This window comes from Setaria viridis, chromosome 1 (genome assembly GCF_005286985.2).
Source record: "Setaria viridis chromosome 1, Setaria_viridis_v4.0, whole genome shotgun sequence".
NCBI lineage: Eukaryota > Viridiplantae > Streptophyta > Magnoliopsida > Poales > Poaceae > Setaria > Setaria viridis.
Genome location: NC_048263.2, coordinates 40,609,181 through 40,632,418, shown reverse-complemented (window position 1 = coordinate 40,632,418; position 23,238 = coordinate 40,609,181). Strand labels below are relative to the sequence as shown.

At 47.7% G+C, this 23,238-nt stretch overlaps 3 protein-coding genes across 4 annotated transcripts; 2 read left to right on the top strand and 1 right to left on the bottom strand.

The window, feature by feature from the left end:
- Positions 1-232: 232 nt before the first annotated feature.
- On the bottom strand, positions 233-4,057 carry LOC117841551 (FT-interacting protein 3). The gene has a single exon (XM_034721959.2). It carries the CDS (start codon positions 3,601-3,603, stop codon positions 601-603), a length of 3,003 nt encoding a protein of 1,000 aa, XP_034577850.1. The 5' UTR covers positions 3,604-4,057; the 3' UTR covers positions 233-600.
- Positions 4,058-13,611: 9,554 nt separating this feature from the next.
- LOC117841544 (receptor-like serine/threonine-protein kinase ALE2) lies at positions 13,612-19,834 on the top strand. 2 transcript variants are annotated; one of them, XM_034721948.2, is made up of 8 exons: positions 13,612-14,155; positions 15,481-15,594; positions 15,681-15,770; positions 15,972-16,346; positions 16,429-16,689; positions 17,323-17,712; positions 18,086-18,326; positions 18,718-19,834. In XM_034721948.2, exons 1-8 carry the CDS (start codon positions 14,086-14,088, stop codon positions 19,385-19,387), a joined length of 2,211 nt encoding a protein of 736 aa, XP_034577839.1. In that variant the 5' UTR covers positions 13,612-14,085; the 3' UTR covers positions 19,388-19,834. The 2 variants fall into 2 exon arrangements, with proteins under 2 accessions (XP_034577839.1, XP_034577840.1); XM_034721949.2 differs by having other exon boundaries at positions 13,615-14,155; positions 15,975-16,346.
- A 176-nt stretch (positions 19,835-20,010) lies between these two features.
- Positions 20,011-23,127, top strand: LOC117841550 (uncharacterized). Its single transcript, XM_034721958.2, has 7 exons — positions 20,011-20,253; positions 20,329-20,403; positions 21,730-21,818; positions 21,975-22,059; positions 22,278-22,359; positions 22,469-22,581; positions 22,862-23,127. The coding sequence occupies exons 1-6, from the start codon at positions 20,071-20,073 to the stop codon at positions 22,555-22,557; spliced, it is 603 nt and encodes a 200-aa protein (XP_034577849.1). The 5' UTR covers positions 20,011-20,070; the 3' UTR covers positions 22,558-22,581; positions 22,862-23,127.
- The last annotated feature ends 111 nt before the right edge of the window (positions 23,128-23,238 follow it).

Here is a 23,238-nt window from a genome sequence, read left to right as displayed (position 1 = left end):
GAAACAGCTTGGAGCCTTGGAGTCTGATGTAACTCCAAAGAGAACATGCTAGTAGTATAACGTTACAGAAAAAGCCACGCCCACGTGAATCAGAGCAACGACCTTGCCATCATCCAAGAACTGAACTGCAGATAGGACATCTTTTAACAACAGAATTGTACTACAAAAGTCTTAAAGAGAACACGCTGAACATTTTGAAGAGCCACAATGCGTCCAGCAAAGCCTGAGCACAGGGCATAAAGATAGCATCCTTCCAATAAACTAGACCTCATAGTCTCATCAGTTCATCAATACCACAAACATTACCATCTACTCAGCAAGTCTTTGCAGTTTGCACAACTGAAGTACAAACAGCAACACTGCAGCTGCTACTACGGCAAGTCTACAAATACCACCAGGCGCACCACAAAGCAACATTACTACATTACCTAACATGCTAACACCATTAAACTAAGCAACCACCATTAGGCACCAACAGCAGACTAGTTTGCTTCTTCCTTTGATTCCTCTGAAGCTCCAACTTCCCGCCAAAATCACCAAGTCAAATCAGAAGGCCAGCTGCTCATCCCCGCAGCCAGTCATCAATAGAAATCATAAGGATCAGAGCAGGATGTCAGCCCTTGAAGGAAGCCTTCGGAAGAAGTTCATCAGTGGAGATGGCATCCTGCTTCTGAATCTTGGCGGCCGCATGGCGTACAAGCCCCAGAGCCCAATCATCACCTTCATAGGCACACAATAAGCAATCACAGCAGCAAGGACACATGCAATGGAGAAAAGAAGTGTCGCCCTCGGGTCACGCCAGCTGAGCAGGCCCTGCATCCTCTCACCCTGTGTTGCAATATCACCAACCACCGTCTGCACCCTCCCAGCCACACTGCGGAGGCGGTCATACCTGAAGCGCACGACATCTCCACGGCTCGAAGGGAACGTGTCAAACTCCTCATCAAGCTCATCTGCAGTAGCTCCGTCTGCATGAGACAGCCTCATCTCCATGTGAGGCGGGTTCCTTGGACGGACTCGGTACCTCCAGAGGCCAGTGAATGCCATGGCCAGAAAGGCTGTTGGAAGAATCAGCTCTGGCATTGTGACAAATACCAGGAATGTGAACACAGCAAGGCAAGAATGCACCGGGCGCTGCCAAGAGCAGACAAGCTCAAACCACTTGCCTATGGTAATAGGACCAGAGAGCACATTGACAAGACGGAAGAAGTTTGCTTTGCTGCGGCGCATGCTCCACAGATGCAATCGGTGGTCAAGCATGTACTCAACAACCTCCTTGCCAAGCGGTGGTTCAGCACGGCCAAGGCGGGCCGCTACCACGTTGGTAGCCTGGAACCGAAGAGTCTCAACCTGGCGCACAAGCAGTGGCTCAGCATAGTGCATCTTTGGAAGCAATGGGCGCACATAGGCATGGAACATGTTGCCAACATTGCCACAGCAGAAACGCACAGCTAGGTGAAGCTCCCCCATCTTCTTGATCCCGGATGGATGCAGCATAAGCAGAGGGTAGGCATGGGTATACACCCTATCAGTCTCCAATGTTGAAAGCCGAATGCGAACTTTACCAATGCAATTATCATGGACAGCCACCGTAGTATTCCCTGATGCAGGCTTGTCGACATGGCAGTTGTCAAACACACCAACAGTGATGACAGTGCAGGGGTCAAACACCTCCCATGTGTACTGCTCGTTCCACCGAGGGCACAAAGAGTCAACAACAGTGCGTGTGCGGATCCACTTCTGGCCATACTTTGCAACACAATATGCATCTGCAGTCGCACCCCTGCCATCCCGGGTCTTCATTGGAATTAGGCCAGTAGCACCAAGAACACCAAGCTCAAGCACACCAACATGTGGTTTCCATAGCTGTTTTGCTGTAGGCTGGAGATCGCTGCTGTAAGCTGTAGCCTCATCCAGAACATGGTAGCCTCCATCAAGACTTAGCCTGAGATGCATGCGGCGGCTCCCAAACCTGTGCACATTACTACCAGAAACATTGCCACCACCAGTGCCACGGTCCAGCCCAAACCACCTGGAAACCACTGGTTTCCAATCCCACCGCCTTTCAATGGTGGATACTGGCACAACAAGGCGACCAAGCAATTCATCACGGCCTGGTGAAACTCGGTCTTCAACAGACAGCACCAAGAACTCCTCAAATGGCTCTGCCACCACAAACATCAGGTCTTCATTCCAGAAGGGGCTGGATGGTCCCCGTGTCGACACCATGGGCGCCGGCCGTGTGCGCATAATCTGGTTCCCCACCTGCGCACGCACGAAGAGCTCCGGGAATCGACCAATCGCCAATGGCCCCTTATCCGCCGGGAACAAGTCCTGCGCCTCAATGATGGAGATACGAAGGTACCAGAGCTTGGGCGCGACGTACACCTTGGACTTGATGGAGCCTAGTGGCCCATTGCCATGGACGCCGGCGGCCTTGGAGTGCCAGGCCTCCGCAAAGGCCTCGTCAGCCTGGGTGCCGAACCAGACGGCGACCATAACCTCAGCGCCGCCACGCTGGCCCTTGCGGTCCTCCATGTTGTACCACTGCGGGGCGAGCGTGCTGTCCGGCGGCGCGCGATGAGGCACCTCGGCGAGGTCGAACCAGACGCGGCCGACGTGGTCGTCACTGCCGCGCGCGCGCACGTACACCTCCACAAACGACGACTGGATGGTCTCCTTGGAGAAGGCGAACACCTGGTCCCAGCTGTGCGAAGGGACGGCCGGCGTCACGCCGCGGTAGTTCCCGAGCTTGACCTCCGCGACGGCCTCGCCGACCATCGGGACGCCGCGCGCGCGCACCACGCGCACGTAGAGGTACTCCACCTGCTCCACCAGGTCGTAGGTCGCGCTCGCCTTGTCGGCGACCGCGCCGCCGCCAAGGCGGGGCCGCGTCTCCTTCAAAGAGAAGTCGCCGGGGCCGGAGAACATAGCCGGGACAGGGTACGGGTCGGCGTGCATTACCGGCTTCATGACCATCGGGGCCGGCTGCGGCATGATGTCCATGGGCGGCTCCGGCTGCGGCGGCGGTGGCTGCACGGTCACCACAGGATGCTGATGCTGATGCTGCGGCTGCGGCTGCTTCTTGGGCCCAGTCACCGTCGGCGCCGCCACGACCTCCGGCCCAGCCACCACCGCCTTCGCCGGCTTATCGGGCTTGGACTTGACGACGACGTCGCCGGAGTTGATGCGGTAGATCTTCAAGGTGATCTCGCCGCGGATGTGGGAGAAGAGGCTGCGCTTCTCGAGGGTGAAGAGCTGCGGCACGACCTCCTCCCCGGGCGCTGGAACGCCGGCTGCCGGGACCCGCACCTTGCCGAGGAAGTTCCGGCCGTGGGGGCCCGCGGCGCCGGCCCCGGGCGCGGCGCGGTCGTTGTAGACCCCGACGTCGATGGCGCGGTAGGGGAGGTCGTCGGGGTCGGCGACGGGGAAAACGAGGCGCTCGTTCCAGACGGGGTTGAGCTCCTTGAGCCTGGCCCGCGTGCGTCGCTTCTGGTGGTCGAACTCCACCTCGACGTACGCCGACGAGGAGCCCTGGCCATCCTTGGGCATGAGGTTGTGCGCCGCCACCACCTCCACCACCAGCTTCTCCGCCTTAGCCATCCGGCCGGTCCTCACCCCCCCGGATGGGAGGCAAATCCTCTAAAAGATTCAAGATTTTTTTTTCAAGATTTGAAACTGGTGCGAGGGGGATTGCGGTTCTTGGTTTGGGGTTTTGGGGAGGAATGGGGGTTTATACGGATGGGGGCGAGGAGGAGGGGGCAGGCGCGCGTGAAGGAATCTCCATCATCGCAATCGATGAGGCTCAGTGAGGGAACGGGGGAGGGGAAGCCGAGGAGCGGAGGAGGTGGGCTCTGCTCGCTGCTCGGGCAGAGGGGGGTTGCCGCGGTGGTGGTGGTGGTGGCTCTCTCCTCCCTGGCTGCCGTGCCCGGCTGCTTTGCTCTACCGCGCGCTTCGCTTTGGGTTGTTTTTGAGGCGCCGCGCCGCGCGGGTTTCGTTTTGGCGTTTCGGTTTTCGCTGCTGCCGGCTGGTGGTTCCCTCCTGCTCTGCTGTGGCTGTGGCTGTGCTTGACTGCTTGCCTCCTCTTCTTGGCTGGAGATGGGCTGCTGGGTGGTGACGTCACCTGTCAATTCGCATAGGATGCCACTGTGCTCCCTCCAATGGCGAGCACGGGGCAGTGCGAGAGCAAAACCGTCTTGAATTGCCTGGCCGGAGTGCTGCCTGTGATTTCCTGCATCTTGTTTGGTTGGGTCCTGAGCACCGATGCTGCTGCCTGTGCCTGGATAGGGATTAGCGCCAGTTGCCTAGCTCCGGCACTCGATTTTGAACGCCTGGCGCAGGCAAGCAGATTAGCCTGATATTAATGAGGTCATTAACGCACGCTACCATGTCATGTGCCCTTTTCATTCTTTTCTTTTTAAAAAAAATCACCACGTCCCGACTCGTCTCTTTCTCTATAAATTGATGAGCACAGGAAGAACATTTAGCAAAAATATCTTTTAAAAAAATTCAATATCACTTAAAAAGTAAGCAACGAACCTAGAAATACTAAAAATAAAGATTAATTATTAAAATACAGGGAGGAATTGATTGATATATATGCGTACTTTCTAACTAAGATGCAATATAATGTTGTTAGAGCTATCAGGTATAGAACTCCAATCAAACACATCTTCTTCGAACTTGCCTTGCCAGGCAAAATGCATCAACTTTACGCGCAACTCTTAGGCAACACTTTTCACCTGACAAATCCTCCAGGCCTCCAACCAAACAAGCCTCCAACCAAACAAGCCCTGAATGCTTCTGGTGGTGAGCTGGAGTGGAGAAATTTGATCCGATGGAGTGGAGATATGGTTATAAATGATGCCAAAGTGAAAAAAAATCTAGGAGCGTTTCATCTAATCATCTGTGGCTGCCATACTTGTGTTTTCTCGTGAGCAGAAGTAGACTAATGATCTGCTGTGCGGAAGACTAAAGTGAAGAATGCATGACACTGGAAAGTGTCATTTGAAGCGACTGCAGCCAAATTCCAGTAACCAAGTACCACAACTCTCCTCTGTTGCCTCCAGTTTCATCAGGCTCTTCTTCGTCACAATTAGGCAGTCAACCTACGAAAAGTACGTTTTACTTCCACGCGTTGGCATAATTTCTATCCTGATTTTTCGTTCTGTATTGGCAAACGTGAGATCTTGTCCCATATTAGTGTATTTGTAGTGTATATCATTTATTCTTTATGATATGTTAGATACACTGACATGAAGGACTCTATACTCAATGACGTAAAGTTGTTTTGATGAGACATAAAGCTTGCTTATACAGGCTTTCATGTTTTTGACCCGCCATCCTCCACCACACGTTCACATATGCATGGGATTTCGCACTTTCAATTGTGCACACCGGACAAACCTCCGGCAATCGTTCAAATAATTTTGATATTTAAATAATTGATGATTACTTATTGATTTAAAAGTTACCATTAAATAATATTTGCAGTACCATCACGTACCATGCTCACGTTCACAGTACCACTCCCGTTCCACGCATAAAGAACCACTCCCGTACCACGATCATGTACCACTCCCGTTCCACAGTCATGTACCACGCAAAAATCCAGTTTCATAACTATTATTGACAAATTTTGTAAATATTTTTTATAAACGTCACATATAACTTATGTACCACTCCAAAGCCTGGTACCACAATAAAAAAAACTGCCCATTTTAGTGATAAAAATATCACAAATATTTTTTACTATGTGACATGTTTGACTCATGTACCACCCCAAATCCTGTTATAACAATGAAAATACCTTCTATTGACAAATCCTATACATTTTTTTTAGGATACCAAATGTAGCATTGCATTATGTACAACTCAAGGTCTAATTAGCTTTCACTATACATATATTTGTAGTTGCACGGATAGAGAGTGACAACATCTTGCGCAACATTTACATGTGCTATAAAAAGATCACATTAGAAACTACACATTAAAAAGTAAAGCATGTAAATTCTAATTTTTCCAAATTATACAAGTAGGAGCAAGCATGTTACAGTATAAATTGATCCTGTATACACCACCATAAGTTTTTTTACATCTTTAAAAGTTTCACAAACAAAGTAAAAAATATGCATCAATTTTTCCCTCACATATTTCATTCCATTCATGTTGTGCTTCCCACATACGTTCAAAAACTAAAAATGCACAAGCCATGTCCCATACTATCAACAAACATGCCATTGAGTTATGAGAAGATGGATCAGTAGCAGAGTATCTAAAATCAAGTTTCTTTAACAAGAATATACATCGTATTCCTAGCACAGAATAGAGATAGATCAACCAAAGGAGTTGGTTGGAGGGGAAGCATTAATATAGCTTATAGTCAAGGCCCGGCACACACGGAAAAGTTAAAATAAAAAGGTGGAAAATTCAAATGAAAAATGCCTCGAGATTTCTAAAATCCAACAAACAGTAGCAGGAACCGTGGGGATGTAACCTGTCAGGGACCAAGAACAGAACATTGTCAGTTTCGTCAACCAGAGAACTAAATCCGTATAACAAAATGATGATGTGACATTGTCACTTTCGTCAACCAGAGAACTAAATCCGTATAACAAACTGACGATTCCCTCACAGACACAGGTTATGCCATTCTCAAGGAGAAAATAGACGGGAGCATATGGAAATGCTCGAAAGCATCAGATGAAGTAGCTTGGATTTGGAAATAGACAGACAAAAAGAAATGCAAGCATACAAAACAAGATTTATTGACCAGTAAACTAAATAGCAACTAAGCCATGTTTCTATGTCTGTACACGATGAAACAATCACAAAATGAAAGGTGAGCAAGCTACTTGTAACAAGATGACCTGGCATAGAAACATTTGATTGAATTAACTGTACCAGGAACATGCTAAAGGTCACACACACAAGTTTTATCCACTAAAACAAATGTTATGCAAGATTACTCAAGTAGTTGATGGTTGTAGCATGAAAGTGACATCACAAATCAAAAGCCTGAGCTCAAGCTTGATAGGTACCAAGACATCAACCAGCTATTGCTACATGAGATGCACAGGGTGAAAGCTCAGCAAATAATTACTCAATTGTGTTAAGAAATTAAAATAACATGTACTGAGTATGTTGTGTTAAGAAAACCAATAGAAGATTTAAATTAGACTACTAATAACTGAACACATGTTTCAGTATAAGTAACACTATAATTTAGGGTTAATTGGAACGGTGCCATTGCAACTTCATGAGTTTGGAGATATACCATTACAATGCGCGTATTTGTAACCATGCTATTACAATTCATGGGTTGTCTGAATCGTGCCATTTTATACGTCTTCGTTGCTCTTGGACCCACCCACGAGCCTCTGTATTTTCGTATGGTCCGAAATGCCCATGATAACGTTGATGTTGCCCGGTTCTTGTGGCGGCCTGAGCCACCGCCGCTTGGTACCACCGTTGCCGGATCTGGCCCCGGCAGCGAGATTCGCCGCCGCAGGTTCCCGGTTGAGAGGAAAGAGAGGGAAAAGGTGGAGGGACGGAAGGAGGGAGAAAGAGCAACGACGAACAGGGGAGAGAGGGGTGACATTCAAGTGATTTTGAATATCGAAAAGAGAAGGACCACCTGCACAGGATCAAAGCAGTGAACAGGATGTACCGTAGCTCATACGATATGACATAAAGCTACCGTATAGATGGGACTTAATTCAGAGGAGGAGGGTGCAGGAACAGAGCTCGAGCTGATTCTAAACGGTTCAGATACCTCCTATTGACGCTCTCTAGAGTAAGGGGTATTTGGATACCACCGGGTTAAAGTTTAGTTCAGTCACATCGGATGTTTGGATGTTAATTAGGGGTATTAAACATAAGCTAATGACAAAAATAATTGCATAAACGAGGACTAATTCGCAATATGAATCCATTAAACCTAACTAATACATGTTTAGCACATGTGATGCTACAATAAACATTGTTAATTATGAATTAATTAGATTTAATCGAATTATTTAGCACAGCTTATACAATTAATTTTATAATTAGTTTAGGTTCAATCCTTCTTACCGGTACTTAAACACCTGGTGTGACCCGAATTAAAAACGACGAATTTTCGTGTAAAGGCGACATGCAGCGCATGTTCCAGGATTCGTGCTCCCGTATTGAGATCCCCAGGATAGAAGAAGGAGAAGCCGCGTCATTAATTGGCGCGAGGACCCAGGAATGGATGGAGCCTGCCTGCCGGAATTCCTCCCCCGTCCCCGACTCCCCGTGCTGCCGTGCCCTCCTCTGCTCCGCGCGGCGCCGTGCCGTCCGGTCCCGGAGGCTTGGGATCGGATAGGACCTGGTTGCTGGTGGGCTCCAGTGGCCGTGGCCCGGGGAGGGTCGTGCGCAAGTCAAGTACAACACCGCCTGCAACCCCACTTAAAAAAATGGGACTGGAAAAGCAGTCGCACGCGTCAGCTCAATCCGGTGCCCACGATGACGATGACGACAAACGCGCGACCATACAACGAGGTCGAGGCCGCATTTTTCCTTTGCGTTTGATACGCTGCTGCTTGGTTTGGTGGTCGACGGCCAGTCGGCAGCGATTCTGCGAAGGCGGCGGCGGCGTGTCACACACGAACTTGTGCTTCTCCAGTTCTACTCCTCCTCTGCGTGTGGACGCAAAAGGATTATTTTTGAGACGGCAAAGCGCAAGCGCGTCGTCGCCTGTGTGTGACGACGTGCAGCGGCCGCCGGAGCCGGAAATGCGGGGGCACGTTCGGCCCCGGGTGCGGTGGCCGCGTGTTCTTGTTGCCGCTGCGGCTTTACCTTCAATGCCTGCCTTTTGTTGTTTCGATTCGTCAATGCAGTGCATTTGCAGTGCAGGGATGGTGTGTTGGCATTTACGAACCCGGCAGAAGCTGCTACTGCCTGCAGCTACAGTGTCGTTCCCGTTCAGTACTACTAATCCACTGCCAGCTTGCGTTTTAGACTCTAGAGCCGTGTTTACTTAGCGGGGAAAAAAAACAGCCGTGCACGATCGGAAACGAAAAGGCTACAACGAACGTGTGGGAGCGGGGGCAGCTCCCCTCGAAAAGAGAAAGCAAGAGGAACAGCAACGGTTGGGATCGCGTACGTGGAGATCCGTGCGTGTGGCCGTGGGCCCGGGGCGGGGACCACGCAACGGTCGAGGCCCGGGCGGGCGTGAAAAGGCACGTCACGACCACCGCTGCTGTGCGCGCTTGCTCGGTGCTCGCTGCATCCCAGATTCCCAGTGCATCGGCATCGCCTGGCCTCCTCGTGAGCAGCGACGCATGCTTGCCTTGCCCGCCGGTTTCTCTTTGAGCGACGAGCAGCTTTCGATTGATTGGTCCCGTGCAGGTGGTCCTTTCTCCATGCAAACCATCTTTAAAAATGCAGCGCGTGCGTGGCTCGTCGCCGCACCGTGATCTTTAGCATCGATCTCAGAGAGTAGGGAGGGCCATCCGGCCATGGCTGACCTCCCCATGCATGCGCTGCAGCCACGGCGTGCAGGTGCAGTGCATTGCATCATCGACGTACTGTACGTTTGGCTCCTCCTCGACGTGCCGCCCCGCGCTAACGCTGGAGTAGTAGTACTGGACCACACACGGCAGGACAGGCTACATTACATGCACGGCTGCGTCAGCAGCAAGCAAGCCCCTGCTTGCTTGCTTCCTTGTACCAATGTGCCGTGACAGCGGGAAGGGGAGGGGAGGCGACGATCAGAAGCAGCGCCCCAACCCCAACGCCTTTTCCTTGGCGCCGTCAGGCTGCTCGGTCGGCTCCGTGAGTGCAGCCTGCACGGCCATGCTCGCAGTCTTTTCCATCCGCACCTTTACCTCCCGTCGCTGATGGCGACTGTTTTTTTTCGTCGTTTCAGCATGCTGATGCTGACCCACCCGCCTCTCCCGGTCTCGGCCTCGGATAAGGACGGCCCTGTGTACCGCACTTTTGCCCAGTCCCCCCTTTCCTAGTAATCTACGAGTACGTGTACGTTGTCTCGTAGCTACCCGTGTGTCGTACTGTCGTGTGATTTTCACTTTTCACCTTTCTTCACCACGTACTATGTTTTTTTTTTTTTTTAGAGAGAGGATTCACCCTGTACTATGTGCTAGCCAAAAGTTAGTGTGCCGCCATCTGGGCCGGCAGCAAACAGGTGGAAGGCCCAGTTTGAGACCCGAGTGAATGAATACATTGGGCCTTATCCTTTCTCTGCGCTCAAATGGAATCAGCCAGCGCCGCGTCCACCTCCTCCCCCCGCCGGATCCCGACGAGACGACGGTCTTCTTCTCTTCCTTCCACTCCGCGCGCCTTCATGCCACCGACGTCCGCTCCCCTGGCCCTGGATATCGTGATGTCCCTGCCGGATTCTTGTTTTAAGAGTCTAGCCATTTAACTAGAAAACATGCCTTTATATAAGGGAATTTTGTAAACATACCATGAGGTGAAATTTTAGCACTATGGTAAAAAGAGTAAATGGGGGTTGATCAGTGGTATGTTTGCAATTTTCTCTTTTATGTAATGTGTACAGCTACTAAAATCTCTTCACATTTTGCACAATGAATATCTACAAATTGAACCACATCCACAGCTCCTTTTGTAGAAGTGGTAATAATGCTATAATTGAGGGTACTCAACTATCTTTTGTTGAAAAAGGAATCACATGTTTGAAACTAAACGAAAACTTACATGGATTCACAAGCTCTTCAAAAGCCTTTTATAAAAACAGAAATTACTTGTAACGCCCAAATGACACCATAATCATCAGTCGGCCAGCGAATATATAGGTATCCTCTCTGAACTCTTGGGCTCTAGGCCTTATTGCAAATGATTCCTTAGTCAATTGTGCAGTCCTGCCTACTAAAGGTGAAAAGGTGAAAAGGAACATATCTTATGGACCGCTTCAGCAGGGTCACGGAATTGTCTTGTTATGGAAATAGGAAGTACCATGAATGGAACAAACAATCGTCAGAGTCCTATTACTATGCACCTCCAAGAATGTGTTTGATGAAGCAAGGATTCATATTGATGTTTAAAGGAAGCTTAGTGTAGTACTCCTCAGCATACATGCCCGGTGAGGAACAAAATAGTCATGCGCATCCTCAGCAGTTCATACGCCATCCCAAAAATGCTGACGAAAAAATGTTTCGAAGTAAACATGCCTGGTGGGTTTTGTGCTATGAAATCAATTTCTTATCTGCAAGACAATTTTCGACTTGTCTAATAACAATCCTATGTTTCTGTGTGCCATGGCTAACTGCTAATTTGATCTGTTTCCCAGGGTCATCCTGACTGCCGGCTTCATCATTTTCTCCATGGCGGTTCTTTATGTTGTCTCGAGACGTATCGGTCTGTTGACGCTGCAAAGGAAATTGACTGATGCAATCAGATCAGGTTCATCATCAGCTGAAGGCATTAGGGAAATTCATCGGTACACCCGGCAGGAAGCTATCCTGACCGCTCATCTGCTTTGATCCTTATGCGATTTTGTCTTTAGTTCTTGCATTACACTCGTATGTTTTTTTTTCAGCTCGTGTGTGCACGGACTTGTTTTTTGCCAAACGAGAACGTCCGCCCCTGCATAGCCTTCGCTTCACGCCTTCACGGGAGGAGCAGACCAACGGCAACGCGAGCACAGCAAATCAGCGACTGCCACCATTGCCACGCTGCCGGGCACTACGATGCCCTGTCACATGTCAGTGATGCGTCCAACGCTGCCACGCTGGATGCTTACCCAAAAGTCGTCCCTCGTCAGGGCGTCAGGCACACGCGCGCCTCCTTTGCTCTTGGTCGAGCCGTCCGTGACCGTGACGGTTTTTTCTCCTCCACCTGTAGACTGTACTAGTAGTACACTAGTCACTAGCGCCTGACCTGACACTGGCCTAGGCACAGGGCCCATAGGCAGGGGCAGGGCAGCCCCTGCTTGCAGTTACAGTTCCGAATGTAACCTTTAGACGTGTACGCGCTGACCACCGTTGGATCGTCTACAGTAAGTATGCGCGAGTGTGGATTGATCGGGAGGCTTTTTACCTGGTTCATTTCCCAATTGCAGAAAAGATCTGATTCTGTGCACCATCACTGTATTTCTTCTTCTGTTTCAGAATGTAGGTCGTTTTAGCTTTTTTGATACATAGATTTTGATATGTATATAGAAAAAACCCTATATTTAGGTGCATAGCAAAATCTATATATGTAGAAAATCTAAAGCGATCTACATTTTGCGATGGAGGGAGTACTGGACTATCAATAGAAACAACAAACTTCTGAAAAAGATAAATCATTACTAGACATTTTTTCCATGGCTACAAATGCGTCGTTTGATGGCTAGACAATCCTCCTCCTTTTCCTACAAATTGGAGGAGTCAATAAATATGTATAGTAGAAAGCATACTCTTTCAGGAGATATCATGAGGAAGCCTGAATTTTTGGAGATCTTGGTATTGATTTGGTGGTTTCTAAGATATGCCATAGCTATTATTCTAGCTATTTTAGCGCTCTGGTAGAGTTTTATCCTGCCTCTTATTCGCTTGACCCGTGTGTTATTTGATTTTCACGGCCCTGAGGGAGTGTGTTTGATGATGACACAATCTTATACCCTTTTTTCTACAAATTAAAGATACCAATAAATGCAGATATATATCACAATAATGCCTCGTATTTTATAATATGGTATGATTTTATGATTTCTAAGATATGCCAAATTTATTAGTTCTTGATCTTTTGTACCAATTTTTAACCCTACTATTCATATAGACTTGAAGTGTCCTTTATATTATTTTTTTAAAAAAATGACAAAAGGAGTATGTACCTCATGATCTTTCTTATTATAATAAGGGGGCAATCACCCCAACCTTCTTTGGAGGCTATTTCGTAGATATCGGAGTCTGAACCCTGGCCGACCAACTCCGCTAATGCCGCTCCTAGAAATAATTTTATTAGCGGCTTTCACGCCCCCGCTTCTATTCATTATAGCATCGCTGGATTACATTTATAGAGTAAATAATTTCATGCTTGTCCTCTTTTTCCGTTACGGAGCACAACCACCATTGCTCATGCTATCTAGACACGGATGTAGTCACCACCTACCACATTTTATCGCATGTGTGCACAAATATCCCACCACAACCAGCCTCTTGGTTTTCCCTCTCACAATGCTTCCTCAATGTCTTTCTGCCATTCTCTTCCTTTTTCTCTCTATTAGTGACTATTTGCAAGTGGATAAATCATCATTTTTCTACCTTTTTAATTTCCAAGTGAAGTTGTTCTGACGCTAGTACGTGACAGTCGTCGATGCAGCGTATCGTTCTCGCCATCCTAGTCCTCCGGTTACACGAGGATCATCACGTCAGGGCATATCCGCATTGACCGTTGGCATCTTTTTTTATTCCGTTCTTTCAACCGGTTCCAAACAAGAAAGAAAAAAAAACAAAAGCAGTATAAACTCGACAAAAGAACACTTTGACTCTAGATGCCAAAATCCAGGCCCAATAACCTATGCAGCCATTGCACGCCCGATCGCTCGTCCTCGGACCTCGATCCGAGGAAAAAAAACAAGCAAAGCTCCAAAGCAAGCGCGTTTGCCACCTCGCTGACCTCCACCGCGAACTGTTCCGGCCGCGCCAGTCCTGCAAGTGCACAGGCCCCGGGCGGGCCCCACCATGCCACCACCACCTCCGCCTCCTCTGTCCTCGCTCCTCTTGCTTCCACCCCTCGCCTGGATTCGAATTCCAATAAAGCAAGGGTAACCGCGGGATTAGCTGCTCATTAACTCGACTCCAAATCGGGAGTACTGGCGGTAATCGGCGTCCATCCACAGCAGCCACAGCCAGCAAAACCACCAAACCCAGCGGGAGAGCAGCCACGGCAATTTAATGCCTTCCCCACACGGCGGCCCCCTACTCCTCCTCCCCGTCTTCTCTGCGGAGTGAGAGAGAGAGACAGCTCGCTTCGCCTCGCTGCCAATCTCAGTCGCCGCTGCCGATCCCCCGCCACCGCCGCCGCCGCCCCCGATCCGGCGCTCCCAGGAGCTCCCAGATCCGCCGCCCGGGCAATGCTGTAGCGCACCGGGCCGGGATGGGCGGCGTCGGCGCCGGATTGCTGCTCCTGCTCGCCCTCCTGTTCCGCGCGGCATCCGCTCTCCACGGTACGAACGCCTCCTCCCTCCCTCCCTCGCTCGCTCCTTTTCCTGCCCGTGCTCGCTTCGCTTCCCGCTGGCATTGCGCGGTGTTGAGTGAGCGGCGAGCTGGCACACAGTGCGCTTGCGCTTTGGGCTGGGGGTTTGGGGGCCCGGGGATTGCGCGCCTTTCGTGCTGCGTTTCGGCGCGAATCCTTTGCGTCCTAGCTTCCCGGGGGCTCTGGTATGGTGCGCCGTTCCTGTCACGGGCTCGGGTGCTTGGAATCGGGGTGTGCTGCTGCCTCTCTAGACTCCAGCGCGCGAGCGTGCCGGGGATGGGTATTTTTGGTGTGGGATGCGGAATTCAGCTGCTGGGGGCACGGTTTTTGGGGAAAAATGTTTTGGATTGCGGCGGGGTTGATGATTTCTGCGATGTGGAGAGGATCTAGTGAGACGTGAGGTTTACGATAGTGTCGGTGGGCTGGGTTGCCACTTCGTCCCCGCCCCTGCGTGTGAGGGGAGGCTCTGGCGAGTGGCAAGTGTGTTTTGGAATTTTGGCTGACACCGAAAGCTCGGAATCACGAGATTGTGACGGATTCTACTTAGGGTGACATGCCTTTCTCAAGGACTTTCGTGCTGCAAGCAGATGGTGCTCAGGGTACATGGGATTGTTGGATGCAAAGGTTGCCATGTAGTGTGTTTTGTGTAGGGAGGCTGTGATTTCTAGCTGATCTTCCTTACCATGCATGTTTGTGTAAAATGTACTCAACTAGACCTTTGAAGCATGTGTTACACTAAAGTTTCTCCTTCAAGGGGGCTTATGTTGCATTTGTATGGCCTGGTAACAACGGTTGCACGCTCTCCGAGCCTCGTGACCAGGCATAAGATCTTAGGGAGAATAGAGCCTATGTGGAGCGGTGCATAAAATCGCAAATAGAATATTCTTTGGTAGTTTATTTCGACTAGGTTTGTATTGAAATTTGATTCTTGTAGACAGCGCTACCATTGTTAGGCAGGGGAGGAAATGATTCTTGTTGGGTATTTAAGAAAGTGCAAGTATGAAATTTGCAATCAAATAACTTATGTGAAGCTACGCACCATTTTTCAGTGCACTAATTTTTTTTCCAGAATCAAGCTTTTGAAAAAGGTTTTTTCTCCGAATATCACCAAGCTTTGTTTTAGAAACACGGAAACAGTAATTGCCGATAGAAATTGGCCATTTAACTCCAATGCACCACATTCCTTTATGATGTTACATTTTTTTTGCAGTGCTTATTTATAATTGGTACATAAACTCCCCCCAGGGTTTACTATTTTTCATTTGGTGTAAACCCTAAACCCTGTATATTCTGCAGCAACCATATTGGCTAGTCCAGCACTGAGTCCATCAAAGCCCCCTGAAGTGAGATCGTTTGGACCTCGAATTTCTCCTTCGTTTCCTCCAAGGGCAATGCCTCCGGAACCTCCTGGTATGTAACTACGGCAACTTAAATACTACAGTATCAAAACTTTAATTTTTCATAGACAGATGTTTAATTTCATTCTATTCTTGTAGGTATTGCTGCGCGCCATCACCGGCACAAGCATGCGCACCGGAGAGAGTCAAACCAAGGCCCTTCACCATCCTCATCACCACCACCTGAAGGTTTGCTACTCATTCATGGAATTCACAATTTTATGTTGCCAGGAATCCCTCTATTACTTTACCGAATCTTATGCTTATGTCATCTGACTGTGGTCTATTCGTCTAGTGCTGTTGCTATTGAGATTTTAGCTACTGTTATGACTAAATATATATGAGTGTATGCACTTTTCTCTATTCATTGAATGGTTTATTGGTCTTTAGCAGGTTGTTCTAGCTATACTTGCACGGAGCCACTAACTGCAACACCAATTGGCTCCCCTTGTGGCTGTGTTGAGCCTATTAGTGTTATCATTGATCTGGATGTAGCTCCGTATCTACTGTTCATGCGCATAGCAGAGTTAGAAGTTGAAGTTGCAGCTGGGACATTTCTTAAACAAAGCCAGGTGAAGATCATGGCTGCAGTTGCAAGTATCCAGGATGACCAGAAGACACGGGTGACCATCTATTTGGTGCCACTAAGAGAACACTTTGATACTTATACAGCATCCCTAATATCTGATAGGTTCAGGGATAAAAAGGTTCAGATAAATTCATCTATTTTTGGAGATTATAAAGTTATCAATATCAGCTATCATGGTAAAACCCTTTACATGGAATACCCCTTTCGTAGGTCACTTGCTCGAATTATGTTTGTAAATATACATCGTTGTCACTGCAGGATTGCAATCCCTCTCACCATCTCTGCCTGGGGGACTGGATCCTTCAGGAACTGAAGATCCTATAACTGCGGCAGTGCCCAATCAGAAGAAAAAGCACAAGAAGTCAGATATTTGGATCATTGTGATAGTGTCAGGATCTTCTCTTGGACTTCTGTTGACATGTGCTGTTATCCTGATTTTAATAATAAAGTGGAAGAAAGTTGGACGGCTTCATGACGCTATGAGCTCTGCAACTACCCCAGCAGCTAACAGAAGATATGGTATGGTATTAAAACATATTTTGGTGTGTTCTTTTATTAGTTCTTTTCTGCTTTGTTTGTTTATGCTTTGTCAACTATATGTTGCTTATGGCTGCTTGGAAAATATGTAGAAGTAACGCTGTGATGGGATGAGTTAGCATCACTCTGTTTTCTAGAGCATTTATTATCATTTTCATGTTGCTAACTTCAGATTTTTATGGTCAACATCGGAAAACTTTGATTGCTTGCATACTGAAGCACCACTTAAAAAGGAGGGAGTACTGTTCACTATTCCATGTGGTTGGATAAAATGAAAATTGATATTTAATGATTGCACATAGTTATTCCCTGCAGAACTATAAATGTCTCTTGGTAATCTGTTCTGTGGTGGTTAAAGTTTTTAGACTCGACCAATTTCCTTATGAGAAATGTGCATTAACAGTTTCTAATTTTCTAAATCTTTGTTAGCATATGATTGACAACAAAATCTGGTGGTAAAGGTCCCACAAGTTCAATCTTGAGAACACTAAATGATTTCTACTCTTAAAAGTGCTGCATTTATTTCTTCTATAATGAAATGATACACAACTCTCCTGCGTATTCGAGAAAAAAGTGATGCAGTTAGTCTGAAAACTCAATGTATGATGCATGCAGGCGCTAGATCAGCTTTGTCAACCAGCATGGTGAGCTCTGCGTCAGCATCAATGCTTTCAACAGTGGCTACTTGCACATCGTCTGTAAAGACATTTTCACTAGCCCAGCTACAGAAGGCCACAGATGGTTTTGATTCAAAAAGAGTTTTGGGTCAAGGGGGCTTTGGACGTGTCTACCATGGGACGATGGAGGATGGAAACGAAATTGCTGTTAAATTGCTTACAAGGGAGGACAGGAGTGGTGACCGTGAGTTCATTGCAGAGGTGGAAATGCTCAGTCGACTACACCACCGTAATCTTGTCAAACTGATTGGTATTTGCATCGAGCGGAACAAAAGGTGTCTTGTATATGAGCTCATACGCAATGGCAGTGTTGAATCCCATCTCCATGGTATGTAAAATAGAAAAGCTGTGCTTGACAACTCTTGCAAAGAAAGTGTTGACTGCATGAATCTCCATAAAATAATCGATGAGGCTTATTTATTTGTTCAAACATGGACTTGCTGAATCAACTGCCATTCTAATTATAGGACTTTGAGTTTTTTTAATGTAGTTTAAGGAATGTGTTTCTATACACTGGGCCCTCCCTGTTAAAAGTTAAATCTCTCTGATGACGTGTTTAGTGAAACCACATTACCACAGCACTCAGAAACAAAAAGTACAGAAATCCATATTTTCCTCTGTGTTTCTTGTGCCTATTCTAGGATTTTGCGACTTGTGTCATTGTTTTGGGTTGATCCTAGCCTTTTTTTTTTGTCTACTAGGTGCTGATAAGGCTAAGAGGACACTGAACTGGGATGTTAGGATGAAAATTGCTCTTGGGGCTGCTCGAGGCTTAGCGTATTTGCATGAAGATTCAAACCCTCATGTCATACACCGTGACTTCAAGGCCAGCAATATATTGTTAGAGGAAGATTTCACTCCCAAGGTTACTGATTTTGGTTTGGCAAGGGAAGCATCCAATGCAACTCAACCCATTTCTACCAGGGTAATGGGTACTTTTGGGTAAGACACACTTCATTTATGTCAATAACCATGTGATCATTAGTTAATAGTTGTATAATCTGCTGCACCTTGCTATGTGAGATCATGATAGGACGACTTTGGTTCTCTTTATGATTTGTACTAATTTACTTTCTGGATGCACTCCTGGACATCACTGTTGGAGAAACATGCAGCTAGTATAATTGGCTTGATTAAATTCTAGAATTCCTGCTAATGATTCCTTGAGAATGTTCATACCTTTTTGGTGTTGAACAATGACAATGCTTGAGGGATCATTCCTTTTTTTTTTTGCTAGACTATTCATGGCCATAAAAATGGTTTTACCTACACTTCATACTCCAAAGTGGCTTGGTATTTACTTGATTGTATAATTTTCTCTTTGACTGCACAGCTATGTTGCTCCAGAATATGCAATGACGGGGCATCTTCTTGTCAAGAGCGATGTCTACAGTTATGGGGTTGTCTTGCTGGAGCTTTTGTCAGGAAGGAAACCCGTAAGCATCTCTGAGTCCAAGGATCCTGAGAACCTTGTGACTTGGGCCCGTCCTCTGCTAAGCCATAAGGAGGGCTTGGAGAAGTTAATTGATCCTTCTCTGGATGGAAAGTTCAACTTTGACAATGTAGCTAAAGTGGCATCCATTGCTTCCATGTGTGTGCACACCGATCCGTCACAGAGACCATTCATGGGAGAAGTGGTCCAGGCGCTGAAGCTTATCTACAATGATCCAGATGAGGCTTGCAATGATTCCTATAGTCCAAGGAATTCATCTGATCAAGACGGTGACTATGAAGGGGGCCTGGCCTTTGAGAGTGGCAGCTGGGGGATCGGGGCCTCTGGGTGTCTAGACTATCGGAACTCCTTACCATTTGTTACAATGGACTACAGTTCTGGCCGACTAGAAGGACCGCGTGAGCCTCGAACGACATTGTCAACGGGCTCCCATGTCCAGTCACCAGTGCTACAGAATAGATCAGGCCCCTTGCGGATGAAGAAAAAGCTCGCCTCCTTCTACCGTTCTAGAGGCAGCATCAGCGAGCATGGGCACCTGCCGCGCCATTGATTGATGAATAAGCTAGTGTTAGGGCTGTTAGCTTCGGTTTGACTTTGGGGTTGAGGCTGGGAGGTTGTCATCACCTCTCGATGATTCTTGCCTCATGGTAGTGTACAGTTTTCCGGTGACCCTTGGGCGCGGTGCCTTGGGTATAGGTGTTTTTCATTTGCCTTCTGCTTCTTCCCCGGAAGCAATGAGGATGGGGGTGGCAGATGCTCTCTAATTTTGCAAATTGCGGTTCATTCCTCATGCATCTGATTTGTGTAATCTGGGTTAGGGAAGTTTCTTGCCGAAATTCTAGGCATCATGTGTGTTGTGACTAGGTGGTTGTACTTGATGCAGTTCTAGTTCATTGTAAACAGTGCTAGAGATCTTCCTCGCGTTGGCGAGGGGTGACTATACATCCGGCTCAGCTGTCAGGTGGTAACTGTGGTAATAATCTTTGGTTCGTTATTACTGCCTTGCCTTTCTCGCTGCATCGTTTCATTATGTGATGACTGTGAATCTTGGGCCCATCTGCAATCTTGGGCCCGATAAAAAAGCAGAAGGAAATGAAGAATAGTGGGCCCATCTGCAATCTTGGGCCCGATAAGCCCATCGCACGCCAGTCGCATAACCATTGGACCCACAAAGTCGAGTGAGAAAGGCAACGAAAACCCTCGCCCGCTTGCCCCAAACCCCAACAACTGCCAATGGCGGCCACCGCGATGGACCAGGACGGCGGCGGCGGCGACGTGGTCACGCCGGGGGAGCTCCTCGGTAACTCGTTAACCCTCGTGGCTGGGCGCGGAGCCTACGCGGATGGTCGCTCCGTGCGCGCGTCGGTCACAGGCCACCGCCGCATCGTGCCGCCCGCACCTGGCTCCGACGACCAGGTAGGGTTTGTTTGTTTGGGGTTTTCGAATGTCTTGTCTTGGTACGTATGACGAGTTGGTTCGGTTGGGTTGCAGAGGTCTACGGTGGAGGTGGTGGGGCACAAGGCCCATGGAGCCGTGCCGCAGCCTGGAAGCGTCGTCATCGCCCGAGTAAGATCTATCAGCAATCACCAGAGTTCGTTGCTGTTGTGCGAATTTTTCTAATCACCGAATACCGTAGTTGAATCAGTGGGCATCCATTGTTCGTCAGTAATTATGCAGGTTTAGGTATGCGATGGTGGGAGTATGGTGTATGGTTTACAGTTTACTTGTTTCTGCCAACACTCATATCACGGACATGCTTGTGTGAAATTTGGATGTTCCTTGTCCACATGCATGCCCTAGTTCAGGTTGAGGGTGGGGTGTTGCCATCATGCCATGGTTTGTGATTAGGGTAGTGCTGACACCCAGCCTGTTCGAAGATGTGTCTTGGACCTTGGAGCTTCAGGCTACTGGCTCCCTTCTGTTACTGTTTCACGCAATGGTTAAAGGTTTTGGATCTTGTTGGCATCTGTTCGAGGTCAAAATTGGCAGATCTGGGCGAGCACGTCTCTGAACCGGTCTCCCAACTGGTCAGACCGGTTTGACCAAAGTCCTCAAGATGCAAATTGGACTTCACCATTGTGTAGCTCTCGTCGAGTAGATCAAAATGCATATGTAGAATGTCCGATTTGGAGTTCGGATGAGAGAGTTATGACATCGGAAAGATCTGCACCTAGGAAAACCGGTCAGACCGGTTTGGTCTGTGTAGTTCGAGTTAGGAGTTGTATTTTGATATGGGATTTGTTAGAGGTTCGACTCTTGACGGGGCAAGACCTCCCCACCCTATAAATATAAAGGGCCAGGGGCGATTGAGGGTATCCAATCGATCAAAAATCAATCTATCTTTTATCGTTTTACCTTTCTTCCTTGTTACCCTACTTTTCCAACCCCATGTGCTGTTCTTCTTCTGCCTCCATGGCATGAGGCGCCCTAGCTGGCCTGCCGAGTCTAGGGCAACCCAAGGTGTGCCTACCCTGACGGGGTCCCTCCCGGGCGGATGTTTGTTGGTCTCTCTCCGGGTTCCCCGGTGAGACCGGTCTAACCGGCCTGCCATACCGGTCTGACCGGCCTCCGCATCGACGCAACAAGGAGCGTCTTTGCGGGCTGCACGTTCGAGTGCTTTCGAGTGTTGGCCCTAAATTTGCATCAACAGCATCTTTTGGAAATTATTTTTACAGAATAGATTGGGGAAAGATCTTGCACAAGTGTAGTTACCAGAGCGTTGTTAATGCTCTCTTCTTCAATAATTGCCTACCGCAATTTTATTATCATGACACTAAGTGGTACTAGTCATGCATCTTTGCTTACTTATCTAACATAATTGTGGACGTCTCTTTGTTCTTAAACAGTGGAAGTTTCTGAAACTGCTGATTGCTGAAAGTTTTCCTGTTGCAGGTAACAAAGGTTATGCCTAGAATGGCCAATGCTGATATCATGTGTGTTGACTCAAAGGCAATCAAAGAAAAGTTCACTGGCCTGATAAGGTGGCGCCTTTGCCAATGATTTTGTTTTGCACACAGCTTCCATCTGTTATTGCTTCCAGCTGATGTCTTGCACCACATTTTCTTTAGTTGGTTGCTGAATTCTACACATGGACCAATCAGGGAAAAAATCATGCATATCCTCTGTTTTATTGGCAGGCAGCAAGATGTTCGTGCGACTGAAATCGACAAGGTGGATATGTACCAGTCATATCGGCCTGGGGACATTGTTAGAGCTGTGGTTGTATCCTGAAGTAGAAAATTCTAATGCAAATAATCTTTGTTTTCTTCTCTTGTTACCAACCTTGGTCACGCTCACTTGCCCTTGGGTCATTCGCATCCACGGGCTTCAATTGATGACATTTTTTTATCTTTATACTTTCAATTTGATATCTAGCCTGTTTGGATTAGTTTATATTTTTGGCTGGCTGGAGAACTTGAGATCCTTAAATGATGCCAAAGCTTTCTCTCGGTGATGCAAGGGCCTATTATCTTTCCACTGCGAAGAATGAACTTGGCGTTGTTTCAGCACAAAGTATAGCGGGTATGAAAGCGTGCAGCATGCAATTTATTTGTACGAATACATGGAACTGCTCCCATCATTTATGGTGCAGCAAAGTTTTATTAATCTTGCTTCCCATGTGTTTCTTCAGGTGGCACATTGGTCCCAGTCAGTTGGACTGAGATGCAATGTGACTTGACTGGCCAAATTGAACAAAGGAAAGTTGCAAAGGTGGAATAGATGTGCTAGCCATCCTGATAAATGGTAAATGTGTTAGTAGCTGATCTTCTCTTGAGATTTCTCCTGCAGTCCTAAGTATGGAATATATAGACTTCTATATAACAAGTCTGTTTGTGATACTACATCAATGTCGATGATTTGGTGCATCCGTGTGAATTTCTTATGCTATTGCAGTAGAAAATTGACTGTCTTTTCATCATTCACTGCTGCATGCTCATCTCTGTCTTTTCATTTGTTCTCAATCAATTGTGATTGAAATTTACAGGTCATTCTTCTCATAATTTTTTTTGTTCTCATATTACAGTTTTTGATGGTGTACAACATGGTGACCAGCGAAACCAGGACCTTGGCTGTGGACTGCTGGTTGTACGATGTCCAAATTCTTCTGCACGGAGCATTTTTTTAGAGAACCCTGGGTGAATGTAAGTGGGAGATCGTCCACCAAGATTGTTAGCCAGGAGAGTCCATCTTGTGATCTGTAACTCGTGAGCTAGTGACATTGCCGTTGAGCCGAGTTTTGTATACAGTGGAAATTCTGGTTTTGCATTTGTTGAGATGTGTTGCTGTGTCTTTCTGCTTGGCATGACGTAATGGCTTCCACTGGCGGCGCCAGATGGGCTGTCTACGTACTGGTTTCAAACGGGCATCTTGTAACGATATTTGTGATCTTTCGGTGTTTCA